Here is a 27518-nt window from a genome sequence, read left to right on the forward strand (position 1 = left end):
CTTTAATCTCAGCACTCGGGAGGCAGAGGCAGGTGGATGTCTATGAGTTCTAGGCCAGCCTGCTCTACACAGTGAGTTCCAGGACAGCCGAGGCTACACAGAGAAACCCTATCTCAAAAAACAACAACAAAAGTAATAAATTAAAAAAAAAATTAGTAAACCCAAATCAGCCAACCAGCCAATTAGTCTAGTGTCTGTCTGCTCAGGAACGATGGTCCTTCTGACATGCCACAACATGGCCTTCCCCCCATTCCTCCTGACCTGCTCCTCCTCAGCTCACACTCATGGAGACCCTAGAGACCTGGAGGCTTCTGCTCCAGGCTCTGCTTGTTGAAAGTGTGCATGTCACCTCAGCTTCTCTTCCCTTCAGGAGGCATGGCCCCATGGTGTCTCCACTGAGGAGGTCGGGTAGACTTATGCTATCTCTAGGTTGGCGGACATTCCCTGTGAAGACTAGCTTTGGTGCATGGATCGCTGGTTCTTAGTTCTCATCTGCCCACTGGTGGGATGGGCAGTCTCTGCTAACAAGAGGTTAAAGTGGTGTATGTGACAGAAATTTTGAAAAGCACCAAGGGAACACTCAGGTGACAGGCACCAGGCCTGACTGGACAGCTGTTCCGAGGAGGGCTGTGGTGTCTCAGATTCCCTTGGTAATGTCTTTGGAGGAGAGAACAGTGCAGACACACACCGCAGGGCACTATGGGAAGGGAGCATTTGGGGTAGACTCTTCAGGTTCCAATTCAAGTGGTCAGACATAGGAGCCTTTGAGGGGCATCTCACATTCAAACTACAACACTGCCATCATGGATCCTGCAAAAGTAGCTGTACTGTCTTCAACATCTCCGGCACCGCACTTCCTTATCCTTCCTTCCTCCCCCCAGTCTCCTCACCCCTGGCAGCCAGGTGGTCAGGACTGATCTTTCTTAGGTCTCTACAGGTTTGCTTCTTCCAGAATATTGGGCTATTATAGTAAGATTGACCTCTCTCACTTAGTAATGCTGTTACAGCTCCTTCATACATCTTTTCGTGATTTGATGGTCCCTTCCTCTTTAGTGCTCAGTAATGTTCCCTTGTCTGTTCATTATTATGGATCTTAGTCATTCATCTTCTGGAAGACACCGTGGCTGTGTGCATTTGAGGGTGACCATGACTAAAGCTACATGAACAATAATGTATGCAGTTCAGTGAGCATGGATATCCTCAGCCCGTTTGGTTAGACCTCTAGGACCATGATTATAGGGTGGAAACAGCTGTTGTTCGTATGTTCGTTCTTTCTTTCTTTCTTTCTTTCTTTCTTTCTTTCTTTCTTTCTTTCTTTCTTTCTTTCTTTCTTTCTTTCTTTCTTTCTTTCTTTCTTTCTTTCTTTCTTTTTTCTTTTTCTTTTTTTGAGACAGAGTTTTTCTATATAGCTTTGGAGCCTGTCCTGGAACTCACTCTGTAGACCAGGCTGGACTTGAACTCACAAAGATCTGCCTGCCTCTGCCTCGCTAGTGCTGGGATTAAAGGTGTGCTCCACCACTGCCGGGCTGTGTTGTACTCTTTTTGTTCACAGCATCTGTTGTCTTGGTGACAATTGTTGTACTTACTTATGGCAACCTGACCAGCTCTGCCTCTGCCAGGGGCAGGCTCTTCACAGGAAATGTCCCTACAAATCTGGGAGAGTGTTTATAATTCCTAACAGTACATTTCCTTATCATGGTTGCTGGCCTTCCCTTCCGCCTGGTCCACATTGAACTTTTTTGTTCTGTCTGGTGGTGTGAATACCCCCCCCCCCGGCCCCCCCAACCCCTACATCCCTCCCCCCTCCCCACTTTGTTTTTTTCGAGACAGGGTCTCACTAGCTCAGGCTGTTCTGGAACTTACTATGTAGACTGTGCTGGCCTTAAACTCACAGAGATCCTCCAGCCTCTCACTCCCAAGTGTGGGATTGAAGGTGTGTACCACTAAGCCAGGGAGAGCTCCGCTCTGTTGTGATCATTTGGTTTGGCCTTTGTATTATGGCAGAAGGTGTGTGGCTCGAGGCTTTTGATTCTAGCTGTGCTGTGATTCAGCGGTATTTAGATTTCTGTCTTTGGGTAGCCAACACTACTGTGTTCATGTGGGAAGAGATCATTTTAGAAGAGAAATTTACAAAATCAACCTGAAAATCTGTATGTCTGTTAGTAGATTTAAGTTAGATTTTGCTATACTAACACCCTGCAAAAGCTCAGTGGCAATGGACAGTCTTTGTTAACATATGTATCTTTTTCTTTTGGCTAGAACCTAGTCCCTTGGTAGCTGCAGGGGAAACTGGGTAATGTAGTCTAACTGTGTAGTCACATGGCCACATCTAGCTGCAAGGGGAAGAGCAGTGAGTGTAGTCTGTCTGTGTGCACAGGAATAAGAGGATATTGGTTTGGTCCTTGAGTAGTGTTCTTAGTCCTATTAGGTAAGATATTGCCATGCAAAGTGTTGTCTTTGATGGATGACATGACTGCCATGATCAGTTTCTTAGTTCTTGATGCTTTTTGGGAAAGTGATTTTTTTCTTTAAAAAAAAAATTCTTATTACCATGTGTGCATGGTGTGTGTGTGTGTGTGTGTGTGTGTGTGTGTGTGAGAGAGAGAGAGAGAGAGAGAGAGAGAGAGAGAGAGAGAGAGAGAGAGAGAGGACAACGTTCAGAAATTGCTCTCCTTTTCCACTTTTATGTAGGTTCTGGGGTTCAAGTACAGGTCATCAAGCTTTCAAGGCAAGCACTTTACCTGCTAAGCTGTCTCGCTGGTCCCATGAAAGCATTTCTCTATATCATGCTGCCTCCTTCCCCAAACTTATTTTGTAATACAGAGAGAGGTTTCTATAATAAATTCAGCCTACCAGTTTGTCTTAGGGTTTCTATTGCTGTGAAGAGACACCATGACCACGGCAACTCTTATAAAGGAAAAACATTTGATTGAGGCTTTAGTCCATTATCATCACGGTGGGACATGGCAGCTGGCAGCGTGCAGGCAGACATGGTGCTGGAGAAGGACCTGAGAGTCCTACATCTTGGCCCACCGGCAACAGGAAGTGGTCTTGAGCATATATGAGACCTCAGAGCCTGCCTCCACAGTGACACACTTCCTCCAACGAGGGCATACTTACTTCAACAAAGCCACACCTCCTAACAGTGCCACTCCCTATCAGCTTTTGGGAGCCAGTTACATTCAAACTACCACGTGGTTCTTTTATATATTGTTGGAAAAATACTCTCAATAAAGACACTGTGTAACTGAGAGGAGGCCGTCAGATGTCTTTACAATAATTAACACAGTTATGGCAGTCATATATTTTTATGAAGTCAGGCCTCAGGCTTCCTAGCTGTTGGTTTGAAGGTAATTGTCGATTGTGGCTGTGATAGTCCACTCTTGTTTTAAGAAGGAAACGGTGTGAAATGTGGGCATTTCTCCACCAGAGTAGCAGTTCAGAGAGCGATGCTATAAAATTCAAGGTGAGACGTCTTAAAAATAAAATTCAGGAGTAAAGTGGTAGCCTGTCCTGTGTAATTTTCATTCATTTCTTTGTTTTAAGATGGTGGGATGTGACTCAGGTGGGCCTCAAGCTCATGGTATAGCCCAGGCTAACCTTGAATTCCTGACCCTTCGGCTTTACCTACTGAGTGCTGCGATTCCAGGCCATGCTGTGGATGTTTTTAATGGTTGAGCCTCTGGATACAGCTGGCCAGGTTGCCATCTGTAGGCTTGGCTGGTATTTGAAGCATTTTGCTAGGTCTCAGCTTGCTGGTGACTGAAGTTTGTGGTCAACATTAATTTTAAGTAAGTGTCCACTGTTTTGAGAAACTCCTGCTCTCTCACGGAGGGACACACGTCATCTGAGGATGGCAGGAAGAACTGTATAAGTGCTATGGAAGTTTTCCCAAATGATGGTGAGGACCGCGGGTTCATTTATCCCTCTCAAGCCTGACAGTTGGGGTTTATGTACCCCTCATGAGCTCTCTTTAAACTCAGTCAGCAGATTGGAAGCGTTCAGCTCAGACAAGCCCTTTTTATCTCCTGATAATCTCACTCACAGAGACCACCATGCTCTCAAATACACCACTAATACCCTTAGACTAGCTTTCATCCCTTCTTAGGATTGGGCTGCTGTTCCAGGCTCTTTTTTTTTTTTTTTTTTTTTTTTTTAATAATTCCAGACTCCAGATTGTTACCTAGTGGGAAGGTAGGCAGGTAGGTGTTCACACAACAGTTTGTGAATCATTATTGTAGGAGGAAAACAAACACACCCCCAAACAAAACTCCTTTGGCTGCGGAGTCCGTTATTTCCAAGCATATCTGTTTAGAAGATGCTGAGCGTGGAGAGTAAACACTGTCATAGGCCAAATAACATGTCAGCGAACAATAGCAGTGGTTCAGCTCTGGGATTGCCCCCCCCCCCCCCCCCCCCCCCCCCCCCGAGAGTTCATGCGTTGAACGTTGCATTGGGACAGTTTAGGTCCCTGGGGGTGTGCCCTTCACGGGGATATTGGGACCCCAGCCCTTTCTCTCTCTCTGTTTCCTGGGTTCCAGTCATAAGCTAAACACCCAGCCTTGCCTTATCACTGTCTCACTGCAGGATGTTCTGCATTGACACTGGCCCAGAGCCCTCGGAATCTATGAACCAAAGCTCTCTCCTCTAGAATTGAGTGTCTCAGGTATTTTGTTGTAGCCGTGGTCCCTAATATGACCGACAGTGCATCCGTCAGAGGCCATGCCCTAGTAAGATAGATCGTCTCCTTAGTTTGTGTGAGTGCACTCATGAAATTACCTAAGACCATTTCTCAGAGTGTGACACAGTGGCTTAGCAGTTACTGGCTGAAGCTGGTCCTGTATGCTTTATCATTCTGTGTGGGTATATGCACACACACAGGAGTCTTGTTTTCCGAAGTTATCTGAAAGGAAGTTGCATATGGTAGGCCCCAGGCCTCTTAAGACTTCGCCTTATATTTCCCAAGAAGGAGTCTGTTCTCTCAGATAACCATAGGAGAGTTGTCAGTTTCATGAGACTTTTATGAGATTTGTGGGTACGCTCCAATTTTAGATTGTGTGTGTGTGTGTGTGTGTGTGTGTGTGTGTGTGTGTGTGTGTGTGTGGTGTTGGCTGCATATCAAATCCATCTCCAGCTCTTGGTTTGCTTTGAGACTGGGTCTCACTGTGTACTTCAGATTGGCCTTCACCTCTGTATCCCAGGCTGGTCTGGAGTCATTGTCCTTCTGCCTCCAGAGTGAAGGGGTCACAGGCCTGTACTACCACACCTGGGCAAAGCTGCGGTATTTTCAAGTGTGTCCATAATGGCCTTTATAGAACTAACTTTCTCCCTTGGTTATAGGATGACTTCTATGATTAAGTGTAATATTTAGGTAGCATTTTTCAGCCTTCTTAAATACAGATCATTTTCACAGGGTTGGTGTTTTCCCTAACTAACGCTGCCCTGCCCTCCTCTAAGGGCTGAATGGAATGAATAGCTGTGGTAGTGTTTCCCTTTTGGGAAGCCCTGTATGCTGTCCCTGAGGTGCCTTTCAAGGGCCAGCCACAAAAGTCTCTGATTTTGGACATAGTTTTCAAGTCTCTCTTTTATGTGTCTCACATTTAGAGAGAGCATTCCGGCCTAATAGAGTTATGCACTAATAGGTAGAGAGAAGCCTAGTTTCTTTGTATCTACGCCCCTTTCTGCTTGGGACCCTCAATGGCTTAGGTCCTGTAGCACACCCTTCAGGGCCTGCTCTCAGTTGACGTCTGCACCGTCCTTGGGCGCCCCCTGCAGGTTCTGCTCTGCACGAACACCTTTCTGAGGGGGTTAGACACCCAGGGGCTCTTTCCTTTTGGTTGGTTCCTCTCACTTTCTCTTTAGTTATGCAAATGTGGATCATGCAATGTGGCCTGCTTTCAAAACTGTTTTGATGCAGCTGGAGAGATGGCTCAGTGGGTAAGAGCACTGACTGCTCTTCCAGAGGACCCCAGGTCACAACCTTCTAACCCCAGTTCCCGGGAATCGAATGCCCCCTTCTGGCCCCTGTGAACAGACACACCTGCAGGCAGAACACGCATACCTACAACAGAAAAAGAAACACATCTGTAAAGAAACGGTTTTGATCACTAAGTTTACTAAGAATATATTCTTGGGACTGACAAGTTGGCTCAGTGGTTCAGAGCAGTTGTTTTTGTAAAGGACCTGGGTTTGAATCACAGCATGGAGGCTCGCCACCTCCTTGGGCACCAGGAATGCACGTGGTGCACAGACATACATGCAGGCAGAACTCTGATACACACAAAATAATAAAACTAAATATGTTCCCATGCTAAATACATATTTACCCATCGTCATGTTACACTACCTGTGTATTCTTCTGCACACACAGGTTTCTTTTAGCATTTAAAACATGCACTTAAAACAGAAGGCACTTGTATTGCTTGTGTCTCTCAGGTATGGTCTAAAATGAATATCCCTTGTATGTATACCTTTTGTAGTGCATACAAGTTAATACAGCTTGATAAGAGTGAGTCGGCATTTAATAGGTAAAAATATAGAGAGGAATCTAGTCTAGAAAAAAATGTCTAGGACAAGTTGAGGATTGTTGTTTGTTTTTGGTCTTTTTTGGGGGCCCCACCACCCAGCTCCCAAATAAATCACACATGGAGGCTTAGTCTTAATTATGAATGCCTGGCCTTAGCTTAGTTTCTAGCCAGCTTTTCTTAACTTATCCTGTCTACCTTTTGCCTCTGGGCTTTTCCCATTCTCTTACTTCTGTGAATCTTACTCTTACTCTGTGGCTTGCTGTGCAGCTGGGTGGCTGGCCCCCGGAGTCCTCCTCCTTCTCTGGCTGCTCCATCTTAGATCTCTCCTCCCAGATTTCTCCTTCTATATATACTCTCTGCCTGCCAGCCCTGCCTACCCTTTCTCCTGCCTTGCTATTGGCCAGTTCTTTATTAAACCATCAGGTGTTTTAGACAGGCACAGTAACACAGCTTCACAGAGTTAAACAAATGCAATATGAACAAAAGTAACACACCTTAAAATATTCTACAGAGGACTAGTTCAAGAAATGGGAGAATCGCTAAGTGTGGTGGTACAGGCCTGTAATCCAAGTACTCAGAAGCTGAGGCAGGCCCTTTTATGCTCAAGGTCAGCCTGTGCTCTGTGGTGAAACCTTGCCTCGGAAAACCAAGGGCTCAGTGATAAGGTGTGTTCCAAGTATGTGCAAGCCTTTGGGATTGGTCCCTAGCACCACAGAAACAAAATGACACAAAAACTGAGGAAAATCACGTCGGTTGAAACACAGTTACACAGTAATGGGGAGAAGCGTTGGGAGCTGGGTACTGCAGGGCCCTCCCTCGTGATCCAAACCCCAAGAGAAGAGCAGTCTCTCTGTGGATCACTGTAAAGCCTACTGCAGCTCCGTGCAGGGCTCACATAATGTGGTGCCACAGCCTAGCTAACTCAGTTTCTTCCTCTCTCCAGTCTGCCTACTGCGTCTCTCTCCTCTTGGCATGGGGAGGGAAGGAACCCTGGCCCCTCCACCCAAACCAGCATCCAGCGGCTCAGGTTCTTGAGACTGTCACTGTCTTCTGTTGCTCAATAAGTATCAGGGACAACCATTGACTGGGGCTCTTTGGGTCAGGTGTCCGCCCCTAGGCATACCTCTGAACAACACTGTGTATCTGGGCCACATGTGAACCAGGGCAGAGAACAGGCGGGGACTGTGGTGGTCTCTCTCCATCCATCCATCCTTCCATCCATCCTTCCATCCATCATCCATCCAGTGATTACGCCCAGGGCTGCACACATGATAGGCCAGTGCTTTCTACTCAGCCACACCCCTTCTCCTAATATTTACTTTTGCTACTTCAAAACCCTCAAGTTTGAAAAAAAAAGTATATAGTAAATGTAAAGGTTTATCATTCAGCTTTTTAATTGGTTGATTCCCAAGCTGCATTTCTGGTTCTAATTTTTTCAGTCCTGTTATCTAGACCTTGAGTCTGCCATTCAAGGAACCCACCCTGCTTTTCCCGGGGCTGCAGGCTGTTCTCACTGTTCTCAAGGCTGCAATGTCTGGACTACGTCTCCAGGGTACTAGGAAGGAGAGCTGTTTCCCAGAGCTGGGATTCATGGCCCAGACCTAAAAAATGGACCTAGCAGATAGAGAAGTCAGGCTTTCAGGCAGTTACTTAGATTCTTAGCCCTCACATTTGAAAATAAGGATGTTTGTATTCTCCACCAGTGATAAACTCCGTATCCAGGGCAGGGTCAGCAGAGTGGAGATCTACTCTCCACAGCAGGGCTGTAGAGATAAAGTCTGGTTGGTGGCTGTGTGCTTCCCACCTGTGTGCTGTGGCTGGGAACGGGTGGGAGGCACTAGAAGAACCTGTGAGAAGTGGCTATGTCCTGAAGGGTGCAGCAATAAAGTGCAGCGCTTTGGGTCCTGGATGCAGCTTGACTGTCACCAGAGGTGGTGGGGCACGGTCCCATTCATCCGTGGCACTGTTAGTTAACCTTTTAATGGCCGTGGCTCCCGGAGGGCCAGCCAGAGAGGCAATGGCTCACACTTTCCCGCCAGTGTCTATTCTAGGGACACAACTCTGACCATGTCCTGTCAGAATGAATGACATCATGGACCGCAGGAACCCTGAATTTTTAAAGAAAAAAGAATTATTATGTTTGCACAGTGTCTCATTACATATTTAGCCCATGCTAGCCTTTAATTTGTGGTAGTCCTGCTGCACTAGCCTCTCAGAGTCTAGGATGAATTCAAGTATGAACTATTGTCCTGTCTGGGAGAGTTCATTATTTCAATTAATATTTAAAAAACACTTAATCTAGTTTCAAATATAAAACAGCATTTGTAGCTGTTTTGGTATCTTTAAGACAGAAACTATAAGATAAATTCTTAAAAAGTTTAAATAAGAAAAAGGCGTTCCATAGCACACGAGAGTAACCAAAAAGAACAGAAAAGAAAATCAGTCATAGATTGAGGTGAATATAGGCAGACGCAGAGATTTTTATACACTAGGCAAACACTGAATTTTTTGCTAATAGTTAAAACATTTTGGGTTTGGGGGCTGGAGGGATGGCCCAGGGGTTAAGGTTGCTTCCTGCACATAGTGGTTCATACTGCCCGGTACTCCAGTTCCAGGGGATTCTGTCAACCCGTTCTGACTCCCAAGGGTTCCTACATGCATGTGGTACTGATATTTGCAATCAAGTCCACACACATAATACAATAAAACTTCAGGTTCTATATTTGTATTTCAGAGATTATTGAAATTTTAAAAGATAGGGACACTATTATTTGTTTGTTTGTTAGTGTTGTTAGTTATTTTGTTTTCTTGAGACGGGGTCTCTGTAGTTCAAGCTAGCTTCATGGCAATCCTCCTCTGTCAGGTTTTGTGATTATGGCATGAGCTACCATGCCTAGCTTGACATATTTTCCCTTCTTGTTTTCTTTTTTTTTTTTTCTTTTCTTTCTTTGTCATCCTCCCCCACTCCCAGGGTTTCTCTGTATAGCTCTGACTGGCCTTGAACTTAGAGATCCACCTGCCTCAGCCCCCCAAGTGCTGGGATTGAAGGCATGCACCACCACCACCTGGCTTATTTCCTCCTTTTAACATTAGTTCCAGCAAGGGCTTTCAAGTGCTGTTGGGGCCACAGCGAAGGCCATTGTGAGCGTGGGAAGGTTCTACCTAGAAGCCTGTGGTGGAGGAAATGAACTTGGTGTTCGAAAAGTTTTACAAGTTCACCATGGCTGCCTCCCACCATGGCGGCCTCCCACCATGGCGGCCTCCCACCATGGCGGCCTCCCACCATGGCGGCCTCCCACCATGGCTGCCCAGTGAATGTGCCAAAGGAAACAGATTTTTTTTTTTTGTAGAACCCACAGGGCATGACCTCTCATAAACAAAGAAAGTGTTGGAGCACAGGGAAACGGCAGAGGGAGCACAGGAGATCATCAGGGGAGCATAGGAAGAGCATGGGGGGAACACAAGGAGAGCACAACAGAGCATAGTGGGAATGCAGGGGGAGCACAACAGAGCATAGTGGGAATGCAGGGGGAGCACAACAGAGCATAGTGGGAATGCAGGGGGAGCACAACAGCATAGTGGGAATGCAGGGGAGCACAACAGAGCATAGTGGGAATGCAGGGGGAGCACAACAGAGCATAGTGGGAATGCAGGGGAGCACAACAGAGCATAGTGGGAATGCAGGGGAGCACAACAGAGCATAGTGGAATGCAGGGGGAGCACAACAGAGCATAGTGGGAATGCAGGGCAGCACAACAGAGCATAGTGGGAATGCAGGGGGAGCACAACAGAGCATAGTGGAATGCAGGGGAGCACAACAGAGCATAGTGGAATGCAGGGGGAGCACAACAGAGCATAGTGGAATGCAGGGGGAGCACAACAGAGCATAGTGGGAATGCAGGGGAGCACAACAGAGCATAGTGGGAATGCAGGGGAGCACAACAGAGCATAGTGGGAATGCAGGGGAGCACAACAGAGCATAGTGGGAATGCAGGGGAGCACAACAGCATAGTGGGAATGCAGGGGGAGCACAACAGAGCATAGTGGGAATGCAGGGGGAGACAACAGAGCATAGTGGGAATGCAGGGGAGCACAACAGAGCATAGTGGGAATGCAGGGGAGACAACAGCATAGTGGGAATGCAGGGGAGCACAACAGAGCATAGTGGGAATGCAGGGGAGCACAACAGAGCATAGTGGAATGCAGGGGGAGCACGGAGGAGCACAACAGAGCATAGTGGGAATGCAGGGGGAGACAACAGAGCATAGTGGGAATGCAGGGGAGCACAACAGCATAGTGGAATGCAGGGGAGCACAACAGAGCATAGTGGAATGCAGGGGGAGCACAACAGAGCATAGTGGGAATGCAGGGGAGCACAACAGAGCATAGTGGAATGCAGGGGGAGCACAACAGAGCATAGTGGGAATGCAGGGGAGCACAACAGAGCATAGTGGGAATGCAGGGGGAGCACAACAGAGCATAGTGGGAATGCAGGGGAGCACAACAGAGCATAGTGGAATGCAGGGGGATCATGGGGGAGCACAACAGAGCGTAGTGGAGCACAGGGGGAGCACGGAGGAGCATAACAGCATAGTGGGAATGCAGGGGGATCATGGGGGAGCACAGCAGAGCATAGTGGAGCACAGGGGGAGCACAGTGGGAGCTAGCTCCACTTTCAGAGCTGCTTCATGTCTTTTCAATGCTTGAAAACTCCATTCTTCCGAAAAGAGTCAGATTAAAATTTTGACAATTATTCAGCTTCTGCTTTAGAAAAAAGTGATGATGGGAATTGAGCGTTATTTTTATTTCATGTTATGCTTAGAAAGCTGGTTGCTAACTGGGGATGCTAGGCATTCAGAATTCTGTGGTAATATAGGGTGCAAGGAAAGTATCACCCAGATGGCATTTTCGGGAGATTACTGTCTGATAATCCTCCCTTGTCCTAGAAGATTAAGTCTGCCCCGGTGAGGATGTGGTCAGCTGACCGGTCTGAAAAAATGGTATTTTAAAAGTAATCCTGCCAGTATCTCGTGTTTGTGCATCCTAGTGGGGGGCCGCAGAGCCGGGCCTCCTTTGTGTACAGAGGAGAGCGCCACTCCCTCCTCCCAGGTGGTTCTTTGTCCACTGAAATTGGCAACAGGTGGTGACTAGGGCCCTCCCGAGGGTGCTGGGAGGGGTCATCAAAGGATCTGCTGGTGAGGGTGTGAAGCCACACCTGGGCCCGGAGCCGGGCGGGACTCCAAACACCAGTCCTTTCCCTCCCGGGACTGCACGGCGCGCAGAGGGAGCCGTGGCCCAGGAGTAATTCCAGGCAGCCGGGGCGTCATGCTCTCTGCCTTCGTCTGGAATGGATTCTAGAGACATGGAGTTGTACGAGGATTACCAGTCCCCGTTTGATTTTGATTCCGGAGTGAACAAAACCTACCTCTACTTGTCTCCGAGTGGGAACATGTCGCCGCCTGGCTCGCCTGTGCAGAACTTCGGTAACTATTGATTTTGTGTAGTTCTGTGTGCTGTGCTCGAACCCGATGCAGCTTGGGGTTCCTCTGGCTTTTCAGATTAGTGTGAAGGTGTGCCAAAGTGCTCTGTGTTCTGACTAACCACCCTGTTTTAGTTCAACACGGAGAGGTATTTGGTTGTTAACTATTTAGAGTGGGACGTTGGATTTTTAAAGTCGGCACCATTTGTGTGCTCTTTAGAGGTCTGTGGGTGCATGTAGTGATGAGAACTGACAGATGGAGGGGTCTGAAGACCCTGGGTTGGAATAACCTGTACAGTTTTAAGATCGGCCCAGTTTGTCCTGGTAAAGGATGCTTAGGCATCCAAAACACTTAGCTGTGTTCAAGAGCTGGAGGTAGTTGTCCTGGATTTTGTTTTGGAAGACCAAGAGCCATTTAGACAAAAAAAAAAAAAAAAAAAAAAAAAAAAAGGAAAAATTAAGAATTCACCATACCTTTGGAAGCACTTGCTCCTTCCCACGTGGTGGCATGGACTATTCACAAGGCCAGAATAGGACAGGATATGTGAAGTAGGGTCCAGCAGAAATGGGGAGCAGCCTCAGCCATTGCCACCTTGCAGGAGGATCCTGCTGCCGGCTGGGGGAGGAGAGGGCTAAATGGTCTCCTCTGTAATGAGTCAAGGAAGAAACTAGGTTTTCCCAGAAGAAGTTAATTATTTCCTTACAGTGAAGAATTGGTTACATTTTGTTCTTTTTAAGCAGAAGAGTTCGGGAAACTTGGAAAACACAGTAAAGGATACAGTGCAGGACCTCTTTAAGCAAGCTTTGCCAGCTTGGCTGGAGACTTTGGGTATTTACAGGCCACAGGTGTGCAACATGCTTCAACTCTTGGTTACAATTGAGGTGTAGTTTGGATTTTCAGAAAGTGATACATGGTGACAGTTACAGGCTAACACTGGCCACTAGAAAGTTGGCAGCTGTTAGTATTGTCTGCAGGAAGATGGGTCATGAGGAAGCTTTTCATACTCATTTTTTCACTTCCCTTGTCTGTGACCCACGTGGGACCTCAGGGCTTCCCGTTCAGCACTTAAAAGGATGAGCTTGTTCTAACTTGTGGACTCCTGTGGATCAGAGCAGTGCCCCCCAGAGGGGAAGATGGGGCTGTCAATAAAGCTTTGAGGACCTGTAGAGGCCAGAGGGGCAGGTGAGCAACTTCAGGGGTTCTCAGTTCCCAGCAAGGCTTGCCCTGCATCTTTTAGTTCTCGCCTGCTGCTTTTCACCCCCACTTGCTTCCCTACTTAGAAGTGCGGCCACCTTTCAGTATTCTCTGTCGAAACAGCAGCAGGCGTGAGTGGGTGTGGCCCTGTACATTTCTAAAAACCATCTCCGCAGTTCCTAGAAGCAGTCGGAAGCCTTTCGGGTGGGGTGGCATTAATGAAGTCCATAAAAAAAGCAAATAACTAAATCACTAAAACCCTACTGTGGGCTTGTAAGTGCTCAAGTTGAGTTTATATTTTTTGAAAAGAGGGAGGGACTTGGGACTAATACTTAAAAGTTTGTGTGGCTTTTGGCCAGTATGTACTTTCTTAATAAACAGGTAGGTCGTGCAGGCAAAGAGGACCGATGTAAGGCAGCATCCTACTCAGAAAGGTTGGGAGCACTTAAACAAATCCTCTGATTTGTATCCAGACATCGGCATGAGGCAAAAGTGGAGGCAATGAGGCGCAGTCTGTGGGCAGATATCCTTAAGCAGTTTGAGTGGAGAGGAGGAGGAGGAGAGCAAGGGGCCGGAAGGAAAAGAGGATTTTTATTAGGGACCAAAGCACCTTGCAGTATGCTTGTATACCCTTTGGTACAGCTCTATTCCATTTTCCTATAGTGCTCAATAATACTCCTGCTCAGTGGCTTTCACAGTCTGTTGTTTGAAAACATGGATTTGCGATACATGTTAGTGTCTGAAATACAATCCTGGGATGTTGAGGCAGGAAGGTTGTGATTTTGAGGCCAGCCTTGGCTACATAGACTTTGTCACAAACAACAACAACAACAATAAACAACAGGCAATAACAACAATAGTAAATACAAATAAAACAAAGCAAATGTTTGTTGAACAAATGAATGAGTGGGGTTGTCACAGACTGGGACACATCCTGGGTTGTTTTACAGATGTAGCACTGATGTAGGAAAGACGTTTGGTGTCCTCGAGTCCAGTTAACCCAGCTGGCATTAGGGCACATCTTTCATCTCTCAAGCAGTGGTTTGCTCTTTACTCTGCTGGGGATCACACAGGGCCTAGTACACGCGACCTATTTGCTGTATCTCAAAGCTAGGCCCCCCAACCTCAGTTGTGTAGGTGACCACATCTTAACATCGCTGGTGATGGATGGGGCAGAACAGGCTAATCGTCTTTTCTGGTCGAGGATTTTACTGTGAGGGGCTTGTGGGTTCCTTTTCTGTGCCACTGGGACATGAACATGGTATTCCATTTTTTTGTGGGGGCCTGCCAATGCCATCGTGCCAAGCTGGCGCCCTTCCTTGCCCTTTCCTCTTTTGCTCTAGGAGTGCTTGTAGGGATTCTTTCCTGGACACAGTTGATGTGGAATCACTTCCTCTTAGGAATTCTCCAGGAAAAGTCAGGAAGACAACAGATCTTTAACACCTTTGCTTCTTCTCGTGGCTTCAGAAATGATGTGCGAAAATAACCTGCCCACTGGGCTGGGGTTGTAGCTTCCTGGAGGAGTCTCGCCTGGCATACTTAATGGCCTAGGTTCAATCTCCTGAGTAGGAAAACAATAGTAATCTTGTTCTTCATGCTGTCAGATTTGAAACTCTGAAAACTCTGAAAAGTCAACCTGAAATCCCTTAGCTGGGAGTTTATTTCTAACTCTGTTTCACTCTGATTTCTTCCGTGTCACCCCGCTTCTCCTTTACGGGTGTGGCAACTGCTTCTCATCGGGCTTTTTATGATCGCAGAGGTCTTAAAGAGCAAACCTACCTGTGGTTGACAGATTAAAGCCAGAGTAGACATGACGAGGACTCTGTCCATGGAGAGGAAATGTAATGCTAGCAACTCCACCCCGACCTGTCTCTTCAGTGAACGGTCTCCGCTAGCAGTTTTGTATTTGGTGTTTGGAGGGAGGATGGGGAAGGAGTGGAGATGTTCTGAAGTAGCCAGAGACTTTCTTCACCCTCCCCCTTTAAAGGTATAATGTTCCCCTTTTAAAAATGAAAGAGTTAATGAGGTCAGTTTAATGGAAGAGGGCAGTGAGCATTTGAAAACATGACTGTGTTCTGCCTGGGGGAATCTTTCTTCATCCCCCAGTCTGTGACGTTTGGCGAAGTCACCTCACGCCCTGAGCCCCACGTGAGACACTCTCGACTGCTGTGACACCTGCTCCTCTTACTCTCTCTGCCTTGTCACCATTTCGCTTCCTGCTTAGTCCCCTCTCTTCCTCCGTAACCCTGACATCACTAATTGTGCTCCTGAGGTTCTGCCAGATGAGATGGGTCATTTCTTTAGCTTCCTTTGTTCCTGGCCACCTCAACCACAATTACCCAGTTCATTTCACCCTAAGGTTGGATTCTTCTCGATAGGAGCCAATCACGGGGAAATGGCAGCCCTTGCTTCTGCTCCTCAGAGGGCAGGAGTCCGTGTCTGCTCAGATCTTCGGGTGCCTTAGGTCCGTGATCTTCAGCCTGGGGCAGATTTGTCCCCTGTCGGCATTGGTTTGGGTTCCAGGCAGCCACTGACAGCCAGCGCCTGGAGGCCTAGACGTTCTGCAGCAGAGATCCTCACCATCCAAAGCCATTTGGGTTGTCCTGTGATTCCTTCTGTGCCTCCTCAGCTAGAGTTGTTAAGTCAAAGACTGGGCCCTGAAAACCCTAACAAGCCAGGCTCTACTGGTGAAATTATTAAGGCCACTCCACGTAGTTAAAAGGGAGGTTTATTTAGTGGCATAACTTACAAATGAAGGGATAGGTAGGTTGCGGGGTCTGGGAAAGACGTGGCGCAGTCCGGCGGTGTTCTCTGGAGAACTCTGCTCGGTCTACCTCCAGCATCCAGGGTCCAGGAACCAAGAGAGCCGGCGCATCCGGATCTGGGGTCTTCAGGGTCCTCTCTTGGCCCTGCCTTGTAGGTGTGACAGTTACCAAAGCCGCAATGGGGGTTGGAACTTCCAGATCAAAGCTGGAATGGCTACCCACTACAGGACTCAGGCACCAGCCACCAGTTCTCATGATGACAATTAACCTCACAGATGATGTGAAATGCAGGGAAAGGCGGCTTATTCAGTGTTGCCACGTTGGGAAGAACAAATGAAGTCTGTCACCCCTCCCTCGCCCCCGCCACCCGCAGGGTTCTGAGCTCAGTTTTAGGTTTAAACCACAGGCAAGAGGTATGCATAACTGAGCATTCCTGGTCTGGGTATGGCCCTGGCCACCACTGCCTAGCCATTGACCAATGTTTCTGATCTGTCCTATAAGTTGTCAGCACTGTGTAAAATCATTGTGGGAGGCAAATTCTTCCCTGGCCAGAACCAGGGTTTCACAGCCTTTTCCTTTCCCCACCATGAGATTCCTGCAGCAGACCCGGTTCTTTGGGGTGCAGTATTTCGGGAGTCTGATAGCCAGAGGGACACAGAAGTGTCTCCCCGTAGAATACCTTCGTGCTCGCCAGGGCAGTCCCTCACCTGTGTGGTGCACACACTTTTGGAAATAGCGGCAGCTTCCGGTAGAGCTAGCTCACAGTGAGCCAGACGCTGGAAGGAACATTTAGAATCAGTTTTAAGAAAGACAAGCTTTGTAGGTAAAAGCTATGAAAAGAGGGTGATGAAGCCAAGGCTTAAAGCAGAGAGTGGGCAGTGAGGCCCGGCTTGTTCCCTCTCACCCCTGTGCTTCCTGTAGGTCATTTCTTCAGGAAGTGTCACTGAGCAGCTCCAGCGTGCTAGATCCCATGTCTCAGAGACTGCCGGACCAATGGAACAGGCTTCAGCACATGCTGCGCAGCGTCTTATTTCATGTCTCATTGCTTTTTTTCCCTCTAAGTGTTTTCTTATCTCCCTCTAGTGAACTGTTTAAATGAAAGGATTCCAAATCTGTTGTTTTAGACAAGGCCTCACTATATAGCTCTGACTGGCCTAGAACTCACTCTGTAGACCAGGTTGGCCTTGAGCTCAGATGTCCACTTGCCCAACTGCTGAGATTAACGCCATACCTGGCTGATTTTATTTCATATTTATTTATTGAGACAGGGACTTTCTGTGCGTCCATTGGTGGCCCGGAACTTGCTGGGCAGACTAGGCTGGCCTTGAACTTGTGGTTTTCTCACTACTGCTACCTCCCAAGTGCATGGACTGAAGGGGTATACCACCACTCCCAACTTTGGAATTCTTTTCCAGATGTAGAACTGAATGATAATCTTAGCTAAAGTTGTAGTTATAGTCACCATAGGAAATCTTGAAGGGAAGCAGTCGGAATAAAGGGCAAAGATCCGTTCAGGTGGGGGTCCAGGTTGGGGCAGGAGGCTGAACCCACCATACCTTTCATGTTGAGAAACCCCATCTCATGCCACCACACATGCCCATGGCTAGATTGTAGAATCTAGAATTCTACAAACTGAAAGACTTTAGAGTCAGGCTTAGTGGTAATGATAATACTCAGGAGGCTGAGGCAGGAGACTCAGGAGTCTGAGCCCAGCGTGGGCTACATTGAGTAAGACACTGTTCTTCGCTGAAATTAATGGCGTGTGTGGTGGGTGGGTGGTCATCTATGGGGAAAGAGAGAAACCTACTCTAACCAGACCTTTAGGTAACAACAGGAGTTTAAATAAAATATTAGCATTTGTTCCGCTGTGGGTACCCCGAGTTCTGAGATGAAGGGATAAGGAGGTGACACCAGGGCTTACAACCCGGAGGTGGAGCCGTGTTCAGGGCTGAAGTCTGTCTTCCTCTGTCGACAGCCTGCCTTCCCTACCTCCCAACACCTTCATGCTTGCTTCCACACTTCCCCGCCACACCAGAACCACCCAGTCCCATCTCCCTCACAGGTTCACTGAAGGCTTTCAGCAGGTCTGGGACACTTCAGATCATAATATGGTTTTTAAAAAATTATTTTATAGGGCTGTAAAATGTTTAGACTTAAGCTGAAAATCAGTGCTTTCTTGTCACTTAAATTTTTGAAGTTATGCTTACTGAAGATGTGTTCGGTTGTGTGTGATGACTGTAAATATTCTCGGGCTTTTTAAAAAGAGAGTTGAGGTTTTCCTAAAATGCTCTCATGCGTGTTGTCTGACCCGACGTGCTTTTCATTTAGGAACACCGTAGGCCTGCTCTGTGTGTTCTCCCACACGATGTCTGTGCTGTGCCTTGTCCAGTTTCCGGATTACCTAGCCTGGCAATTGTGTGGTGAAGCACACGAAACGGTGTACTGTGGTGCCGTGTGGTCCCTCAGCTCCGTCCTCTTTCCTGCGGTGGCTCAGCTGTCGTCCATGCCTCCCGTGGGCTGTTACCCAACGTGCAGCTTCCAGGTTCCCTCCAGCTTTGTGCGTCTGAGCCTGCTGCTGGAGGGACCTTCTCATGACACATGCACACTGGCTATGCCCTCACTTAAACCACACCGGGGGTCTGCTGGTTTTTATTGAAGATGGAATGATGATTTGCTTCATTAGACAATTAAGGAAGTAGCTAAACTATCAGTAACTGAGGGAGGAAGTGATCCCCCATGTCTAGGCACCTGGATTCAGACCTGCCGATGCTGACTTTTCCAGCTAGAGACATGAAAGGCTCTGGAGAAAGAATTAGCCCTGGTTCTCTGTCCTGCCCTGTTCGTTGGTATCTCTCTAAGAGAAAAACTGCACTTGAGCAAGCCAGAGTATAGAATCAGAAAGACCATCAAGGTGTAGGCTTGTCTCTGACTCTGGGTAGATTATATAACCCCGAGGGGGCCTCAGTTTTCTAGTAGAAGTCATTATTCTCATTGGATGTTGATTTAATTTTGTTTGTTTGCTTGGATAAAAATGTTTTTAATTAAAAAAAAGATTCTTGTAAAAAAAGATTCTTGTTAAAGCATGGTGAGAGGGCTTTACTGAGTACTTTTGGGGTAGGTATGGTGACCCGTGTTCTGGATTGTTGCAGAGACTGGGGTCAATCTCACATACAGCATTGGCAAGTGTCAAGGGAGTGTCAGGCACATTCAGGCTAGACCAACCTCATGGGAGTCTTGCTGAAGGTTTTAGTCCAGGGAGACGAGACATCACCTGGGGTGGGGATGTTGAGGGACCTGATTAGGTATGGGGAGTGTGATATTAGGGAATTAGGGATGAGGATTTTGGTTAAACTGACTTAGTAGGTGTATTTGCTTAATATATATATATATATATATATATATATATATATATATATATATATATATATATATAATTTTTTTTGCAAAGAAGTATGTAGGTAGCCTGAGAGAAGGTTCAGAGGCCTGACTAACATTTGGTCAAGCAGAGAATCTCTGTCAAGTTAAATTTCCCCTCATGGTGGCTGGCATAAGACTTCAGTAGGTGTTAGCTGTAGTCTTTGCCTTTGTCATTTAAGATAGCTTTCCACTGGATTCTAGGACAGAACATCACAGCCAAAGAGCAAGCGTTTGTGGGTTGTTTATAATGGTCTCACTTCTCACCTTTCACGACGTGAATGTGAAAATGATACATTTTCTCCCCTAAGCTCGACTCTCCTCCATACTAAATACCGTTTATGAGCATATAGGAAACAAGATAACACCTCGAAATTTATTTATGGCAAAATGAATGTTCAGGGACGGAGGAATAAGTTGGCATGAAGACTGCTTTTGGCCTTGACTCTGTTTCCGTTTCATAGTCTTATTTACTGCTACCGCACGCGGTCCAGGTCTTCTGCTTCCCTTTGTCTTCAGGTCGGTGACTTGAGCGTCTCCTTTCACATCAGACTGTCTGGTTTCCGTAACCCCAGCTGTGTTACCTGTACGGGTGTGTGACTCTGGAGGCCGCTCAGCTTCTGGAAGCCTCTTGTCCTCATCCGTAAGTGGTGACAGCAGTCCCCATGTCACGGGAGTGCAGGGTGGAGATGACTGCTTCTGGACCTCTTAGCTCAGATTTGGATGCAAATTGCAGCCTGTGCGGAGCGGCTGTGGTTAGTAACTTTTCTGAGAGGTATGAGATGACTGCAGATTTCGCCGGTGAGCAGCTCCCGCTTGGTTCTTCTGTAATGTCTTTTTATTTTTGTTCCTAGGTTGAGTATCTTAACAACCTGCACCTTTAAATTTTAATGCCAATGATTTGCTGCCCCCTTCAGGTTAATGTGAAAAAAGCAGACCGAATCATTGCTGGTTGACTTTGCTAGATACTAATAGATAACCAAGTCATCTCAGTGGTCCTGAAGCCAAGTATGGGCATTGCCAAAGTCTTTTTTTTATTTTTTCTGAGACATTCATTTTTATAGATGACCTAATGGAATATTTGAATATCAGGTTTGGAGAGATGGCTCAACGGTTAAGAGCACTGGCTACTCTTTCAGAAGTCATGAGTTCAATTCCCAGCAACCACATGGCAGCTCACAACCATCTGTAATGGGGTCTGGTGCCCTCTTCAGGTGTGCAGGTGTACATGTAGATGGACACTCATACTCATAAAAGACTAATAAATAAAATAAAGTTAAAAAACTATTTGAATATCCCTTATCTCAAATTTTGGAGCTGCATGTATTTTAGATTTTTTGTTTTTGTCCTTGTTTGGATTAGGGAATACATGTGTGGACTTTACTGATTGAAAATGCTTGACTTGAAAATCCAATACCTAAAATTCAGAAAAAATTGCAATGTTTTTTATATTAAGTATTCCTACCCTGTGCCAGGATCCTTTTAGGTTTGTTTTAGAATTGAAGATTCCCACATACACTGGCAATTTGATACTGTGTTTATCTCCTTGCCTATTTAGACTTGCAAAATAATGTTTATTTAAGAGCATGGAAGAGCTTTCGCTATGGAAGGCAAAGTTTAATATTTGAATTCTGTTAGTACTCTTTGATTTGAGTCCTGTGTCATCAAGAACTTAGTCCTGAGGAGGCCATTAAGAGCCAATCAAATGATGATTTTAGCTTTGTGTTACGCTGGCTGATGGTGGATCACATGCTTGCTCTCCATCCTCAGTCCCATGTTCCCTTTGTCACATGGGAGCACACACAGGTCCTGCCCCCGACAATATGTGGCACAGTAGCACCCCACTTGACAGTGATTTGGCTGGTTTGGCTGCCATTGCAAAAGGTAGGCACCACCCCCATGGCGGGGTGCCTACCTAAGGGATGTGTTTCTAAAACAAGGAAGTGCGGGAAAATTTATAACTGGAGACCAATATAGAAATAGCCCTTGAACAATCCTTTCAAGATGTCATAGAGGGGACTCATCTCCGATACTCTTCTATTGCTGTGAAGAGACATCATGACCACGGCAACTCTTAAAAGAAAATGTTTAATGGGGGCTTGCTTACAGTTTCAGAGGCTTAGTCCATGACCAGAAGTGGACAGGCATGGTGCTAGAGCAGTAGCTGAGAGCTGCATCCTGATCTGCAGGCAGCAGGCAGAAAAACACAGATACTGGGCCTGGTGTGGGTTTTTGAAGCCTGAAAACTCATCCCCAGTGACACACCTCTTCCAACAACGCCACACTTCCTAATCCTTCCCAAACAGTTCCACCAACTGGGACCAAGCATTCAAACATATGAGCCTATGGGGGGCACTCCCATTCAAAGCATCACATTCCCCTCCCAGCCCCGTCCCCCAGGCTTGTAACCATAACATAATATAAAACGCATTTAGTCCAACTTCAAAAGTTCCCATAGTCTATCTCAACACGCTTAAAAGTTCATGTCTCTTCTGAGGAATGAAGGCAAGCTCTTAACTCTAACCCCTGTAAAATCAACATCAAAAAGCAGATCACATACTTTGAACACAAAATGGGACTGAATATACATTGCCATTCCTAAAGGGGACAAGGGAGGATAATGAGGAAATCCTGGACCCAAACCCAGCAGGGCAAACTCCAGATCACACAACTCTCTGCCTGATGTTTGAAGGTTATTAGATGGCTCTTCCCTTCCAGCTTTGCCAACGGCAGCACACTTCTCTCTCTTGGGCTGGTTCCACACCCTGGATGTAGGTATCCCACATCTCTGGCATCTCCAACATCTTGGGGTGTGGTGTCCAAGGCCATCCAGGCTTCACCTTCAAGCTTTACTCATTGGCTTTCTGGGTCTCCATGCCTGGACTCCCCTGCCACATGCCTGGTCTCTTTGGCTTTCCTTAACCTACAGAAGCAATTACTCAGCGAGCTTTTCCACCCCTTGATTGTATCAAGTATTGCCTCTGCTTCTGAAGATGTACTTGAATTCTGCTTGTCAGTCTGAAGTATAGTTTCTGAACAGGCTTGTTTGTATTACTTTTGCTCCTTTAATAATTCTTTAACATCTTGTGCGTGGGCCACTGTTTTGGTACTGCCTTGCTAATGATTATTATAATTATTAATTACCTTTAAAAGTTAGTACACAATAGACCCCATGTCAAGTGCCTCCTCTGTAATGTGCATACAGCTACACATGGATCGCATTGCTGCTTCTGCTTTTCTTATGTGTGTTGTGGTGCTGGCTACCTGCTCAGCAGTGTGATTCTCTTTTTCCTGCCTCCCACTTGCCCTTCATCTGCTGTCTGGCATCATGCTGGGAAGGGCATCTCAGTGCTGATTCAGTTGCACTGGGACAGGATGAGGGCCATGGCGCTGACTTACAGGAAGAGGAGGCAGCCTTCCCCGGTCCTCAGTGCATCAGAACCCGTGACCTGGGAATGCTGGGAATGGGTGGGTAGACTGTGGCTAGGGTGAGTCACAGGTGTACAGTTTAAGAGGGCGCCAGAAAACTCAGTAATCAAATCATATGTCAATGCAACATTTTGAAAAGGTCAAAATCGATGCAAACAAAACCTACGATAACAGAGTATCAAGAAGTTGAACGAGGCAAGGTCAGTGGCTGAATTACCCATGCAGAACTGCTCTGGGACCTGAGACAGAAGGCAGTCAGCACTGCTCATCCTTTCTGTTTGAAAGCTTGCCGTTTGGGGCTGAGTGCGGTGGTGGCGCACGCCTTTAGTCTTCGTACTCTGGAGGCAGAGGCAGGTGGCTCTTTGGAGTTTGAGACCCCCCTGGTTTACATAGTGAGAGCCAGGAGAGCCAGGACTACATAGAGAGAGACCTTGTCTCAAAAAAAAAAAATTCACTTTGATTTTAAAAATTAGATTAAAATATATGTTTGTTTTTGTTGTTGTTGTGAGAAAATGCCTGAGTAAAGCAGCTTGAGAAGAGAAGGGCTTATTTTAGCTTACTAGTTGAGAGGATCTACTTTGGGCTTGGTGTTAGGGGTGTGAGGTGGCGGGTCCTACTGTATCCGTGGTCAGGAAGTCTAGCAGACAGAACCAGGCTGTAGGACCCCAGGGCCTGCCCTGCTGACACCCTTCCTTTGTTCAGGCTCCATCTCCTAAGAGCTCCACAATCTTTCAAAAACAGAGCCGTCAGGTAGAGGCCAATGGCTCAAACAAAAAGCAGGCTCGTTTGGGGATATTTGACATGTGAACCTTAATCTAATACAGTCGCAGTCTTTGGTGGCTTTCTTGATTTCCTACCCTGTGCTTTATCTGAGCTGGCCTTTAGATGGGCCAGCATGGGCAGGAAAAGGTGAGAGCTGAAGACGGTTACCATACTGGCCACTCTAGAAATGTGGTCTTCTTAATTGGGCCTCTGTTTTGGGGAAGGAGAGCAGTGGGTTTGGAAGTCTCCATGTTATTGCTGGTCATGTCTCTACATAGAAACATAGAGCTGTTTGTCCTTGAGACTGTAGAACCCAGGCTGGCTTGGAACTCACAGTCCCCCTGTCTCAGCCTCCTGAGCACTGGGATTGCAGGCCTGTACTGCCCTACCCCATGACCCTGGGTGCTTAAAGCTCATCTCAGTGAGGTGCAGTTTTAAAAAAAGCTACAATTTTCTACCGTGGTTGCCACTTGGGAGGAGGCACAATTAACTTCCATTAGGGAATTTGATTTGCTCCTTTATGGAGATTGTCTGCACAGGGTGCAAATGAGCATACAGTCTTCTCCTGTGGGCTGGTATGCAGGGCTTAAAATCTTTCATCTGTTCTCTGCTAATTTCTTTGTGCAGTATTTTAAAGATGGATATTTTGTTGAGACAAGATCTCCTGTAGCCCAGGCTGGTCTTAAAATTGATCTTAGCTGAAGATGGTCTTGGCTAGTGATTGTCCTGTCTTCTCCTGAGTGCTGGGTTATAGGCATGCCTTGTGTTTCGTGTAAAGGTAGACCATGGTGGAACCCCATTCTTCTGCTCTGTCATAATTATTCTGAGACCGAGACTGAAAGTGAGTGGAAGCTGAGAGACCGGCATGTTTCTCAATACATGTTTTGGCATTCTAAGTCGGTGGTTTTTATTGGCTATCCCGGATTTTTCTTTCATCTTTCTCCAAGGTCACTTCAATATACAGAAAGAAGGTATATGGCTGTGACCTCAGCGACATTGTTCTAGTTGGGACAGTGGAGCAGCTGTAGGGGGATTTAGCTTAGCTCTCACATTTGACATGATTCCTTTTTCCCTTAACCAAGGTCTGCTGAAGACAGAGCCAGTGGCCGAGGAAGGAGAGGATGCGGTCACCATGCTCAGTGCCCCGGAGAACCTGTCAGAGGAGGAGCAAGAAGAGCTGAGACGGGAACTTGCTAAGGTGAGGCTCATTCCTTCTGGCCTTGTGGGCCTTGTTTCCAAAGCTCCTGGTAAGAGGCCCAGGAGAAAGGAAGCACCGTGAGCTCGCATAGCCTGGAGTCTCGCTAGGGCAGAGGAGAGAAAGAGGGACTCCTGTTGCTTTCCAGGTAGACCTGGGAGTCGGGTGCAGCAGGAAGTGGGAAGAGGAAGCACGTGCTGGCCAGCCTCATCCTCGTCTTTCTGTGTTATGATGTAGGCCAGCTTCCTCCCTCCTTCCCTTCTTCTTTGCTGCAGGCATCAGCCTCACTTCCAAAGAGATTCCCAGCTCCCTCTTTCCATAGCTTCCTTCTATAAAACTCGTTTTTTTGTTGTGTTGGGTTTTGTCAAGACAGGGTCTCTCCGTGTAGCCCTAGCTATCCTGGAACTTGCTCTGTAGACTGGGCTGGCCTGGAACACACAGAGATCCACGTGCCTCTGCCTCCCAGGTGCTGGGATTGAAGGTGTGCGCCACCACTGCCTGGCCTATAAGGTTCTTAAAGTGGTCTGTTTCACAGTACACAGTTCAGTGTCATTTAGCACATTCAGTGTCTTGCAACCATCACGTCTTTCAAGTTCTGAAGATTTTTTTCCTGTCCCAAGGAGCCCCTTGTACTCACCAGGAGCCACTCCGCCCCCACCTCTCGGCTGCTTTTTCCTCTGTGGATTTAACTGTCTTGGCTTCCATCAGCCAGTGCACTTAGTATCACGCTCTTGGGGCTCGTCTCTCTTGTGTCCTCTGTCAGTTGTTTGTTCCCTTTTTATGACTAATAACAGTCCACTGTAGTTATCGACCATATTGTGTCTTGTTTTTCATATGTCCGTTGATGGCCAGGTACATTACTGACAACTGTGGATAGTGAACCAGCAACATATATGTACAAATGATCTTTTTGATTCAGTTGTTTTATATATATATGCTTAGCAGTGAGATTTTTCACCATATAGTGATTCTACATTGAATTAAAATTTTTATATACATTTATTTGTGTGTTTGTGTGAGTGTGTGTATGTGTGTGTGTGTGTGTGTGAGTGAGAGAGAGAGAGTGCGTGTGTGTGTGTGTGTGTGTGTGTGTGTGTGTGTGTGTGTGTGCGCACGCGCGCGTGGGCACACACATGGAGGTCAGAGGACAACTTGCAGGAGTAAGTTTTCTCCTTCCACCAAACGGGTTCCAGGGATGGTGCTCAGGCTTGGTGATAAGCCCATGTTTTAACATTTTAAGGGAGTCACCGAACTGTTCCCCACAGCAGTGACATTATTTTACATCCTCATCCTGATTTCTTCCCATTCTTAGTAAAGCATGCTCCTCCCATCCTTTGATTAAAGCTGTATGTGTCAGTGGGTGAGAAATGAGATCCCATGTGGATGTGATTTGGAGTCCTCTAAGGACTGACCCTCTTGTGGGCATTTTGTATATCTTTGGGGAAAATAAGTACTCATTAAGTCCTTTGCCCATTTAAGAAATGGTTTGTTTTTCAAATATAAGAATTATATATATTCTGCACTCTTATCAGATTTGTGGTTTCCAAACATTTTCTCTTATTCTATAACTTACTTTTTCACTTTCTTGCATTAAAAAGAATAATAGGAATTCAGTTTGGAAGACATTTCTTAAGTCATTGTAGAAATTTCAAGCCGAGCGGTGGTGGCGCACACCTTTAATCCCAGCACTCGGCAGCCAGAGGCAGGTGGATCTCTGTGAGTTCGAGGCCAGCCTGGGCTACAGAGTGAGTTCCAGGACAGGCTCCAAAGCTACACAGAGAAACCCTGTCTCAAAAAACAAAACAAAACAAAAAAAACCAAACCAAACAAAAAAAGAAATTTCAGTAGAGATTTGTGTGGGTTGGGAGGAAGCAGGTCTACATATATGCACGTGGAGGCCGAGGACACCCTCCCATGTCATCCATCAGGCACCATCCACTGTTTTAAATTTGTTTTTGACTCAGGGTTTCTCTGTGGCCTGCAACTTGCAAGCCCTGGCATTTTCCATCTCTGCCTCCACAACACTGGGATGACAAGTGTATGTCACCACACTTCTAAACAGAACCAAAACCAAAACCGTGTATTCCAGGGATCCTCATGTTTATGCAGCAGGTGCTTTATCGAGCTATCTCCTCAGCCCAGAATGGAAATATTCATTTACGTATTATCAAATTCACCCTTTGAAGTGGTTTGTTTATATTCCCAGGGTTGTACAACCATCACCATGTGCACTAGAACATTTTCATTAGCTCAGAAAGAAACCCTGCTCCTATTGGCAGTCACTTCCGCCCCCTGCCCCTTCCCCTAGTAACTGCTAGTCTAGTTCCTGTCTATAGATCACCTGCACTGGGCATTTCATGTGGATGTCATTCTCGTCTGTGTTATGTTGTGTGACACTATTCCTCGGGAGATGTAAACAGACATCTTCTCACCTCAGAGAGGGAACCAACAACAGACCAAAGTATGGATACCACCAAAGTCCAACTCAGTGAACCAATGAGTTCTATCGCAGTTATAAAAGAGTATGAATGTGCTGGGTGGTGGTGGTTCACGCCTTTAATCCCAACACTCCAGAGGCAGGCATATCTCTGAGTTCGAGGCTAGCCTGGTCTCTAAATCGAGTTCCAGGACAGCCAGGGCTATTACGCACAAAGAAACCCTGTGTTAAAAAAACCAAAAGATGAGGAGGAGGAGGAGGAGCGGGAGGAGGAGGAGGAGAAGGAGGAGGAGGAGAGGGAGAAGGAGAAAGAGG

General features: G+C 46.7%; 1 protein-coding gene across 1 annotated transcript in view; it reads left to right on the forward strand.

Annotated features, from left to right (window-relative positions):
* The window catches only part of Tpd52 (tumor protein D52), an 88395-nt gene that overhangs the window by 43809 nt on the left and 17068 nt on the right, over positions 1 to 27518 (forward strand). The window contains exon 2 of the mRNA XM_052717254.1: positions 24654 to 24846. Coding sequence (XP_052573214.1) covers positions 24654 to 24846 — 193 coding nt within the window. The remainder of the gene's footprint in view (positions 1 to 24653; positions 24847 to 27518) is intronic.

This window comes from Peromyscus californicus, unplaced genomic scaffold (assembly GCF_007827085.1).
Source record: "Peromyscus californicus insignis strain IS unplaced genomic scaffold, ASM782708v3 Scaffold_5__1_contigs__length_169319896, whole genome shotgun sequence".
Lineage (NCBI taxonomy): Eukaryota > Metazoa > Chordata > Mammalia > Rodentia > Cricetidae > Peromyscus > Peromyscus californicus.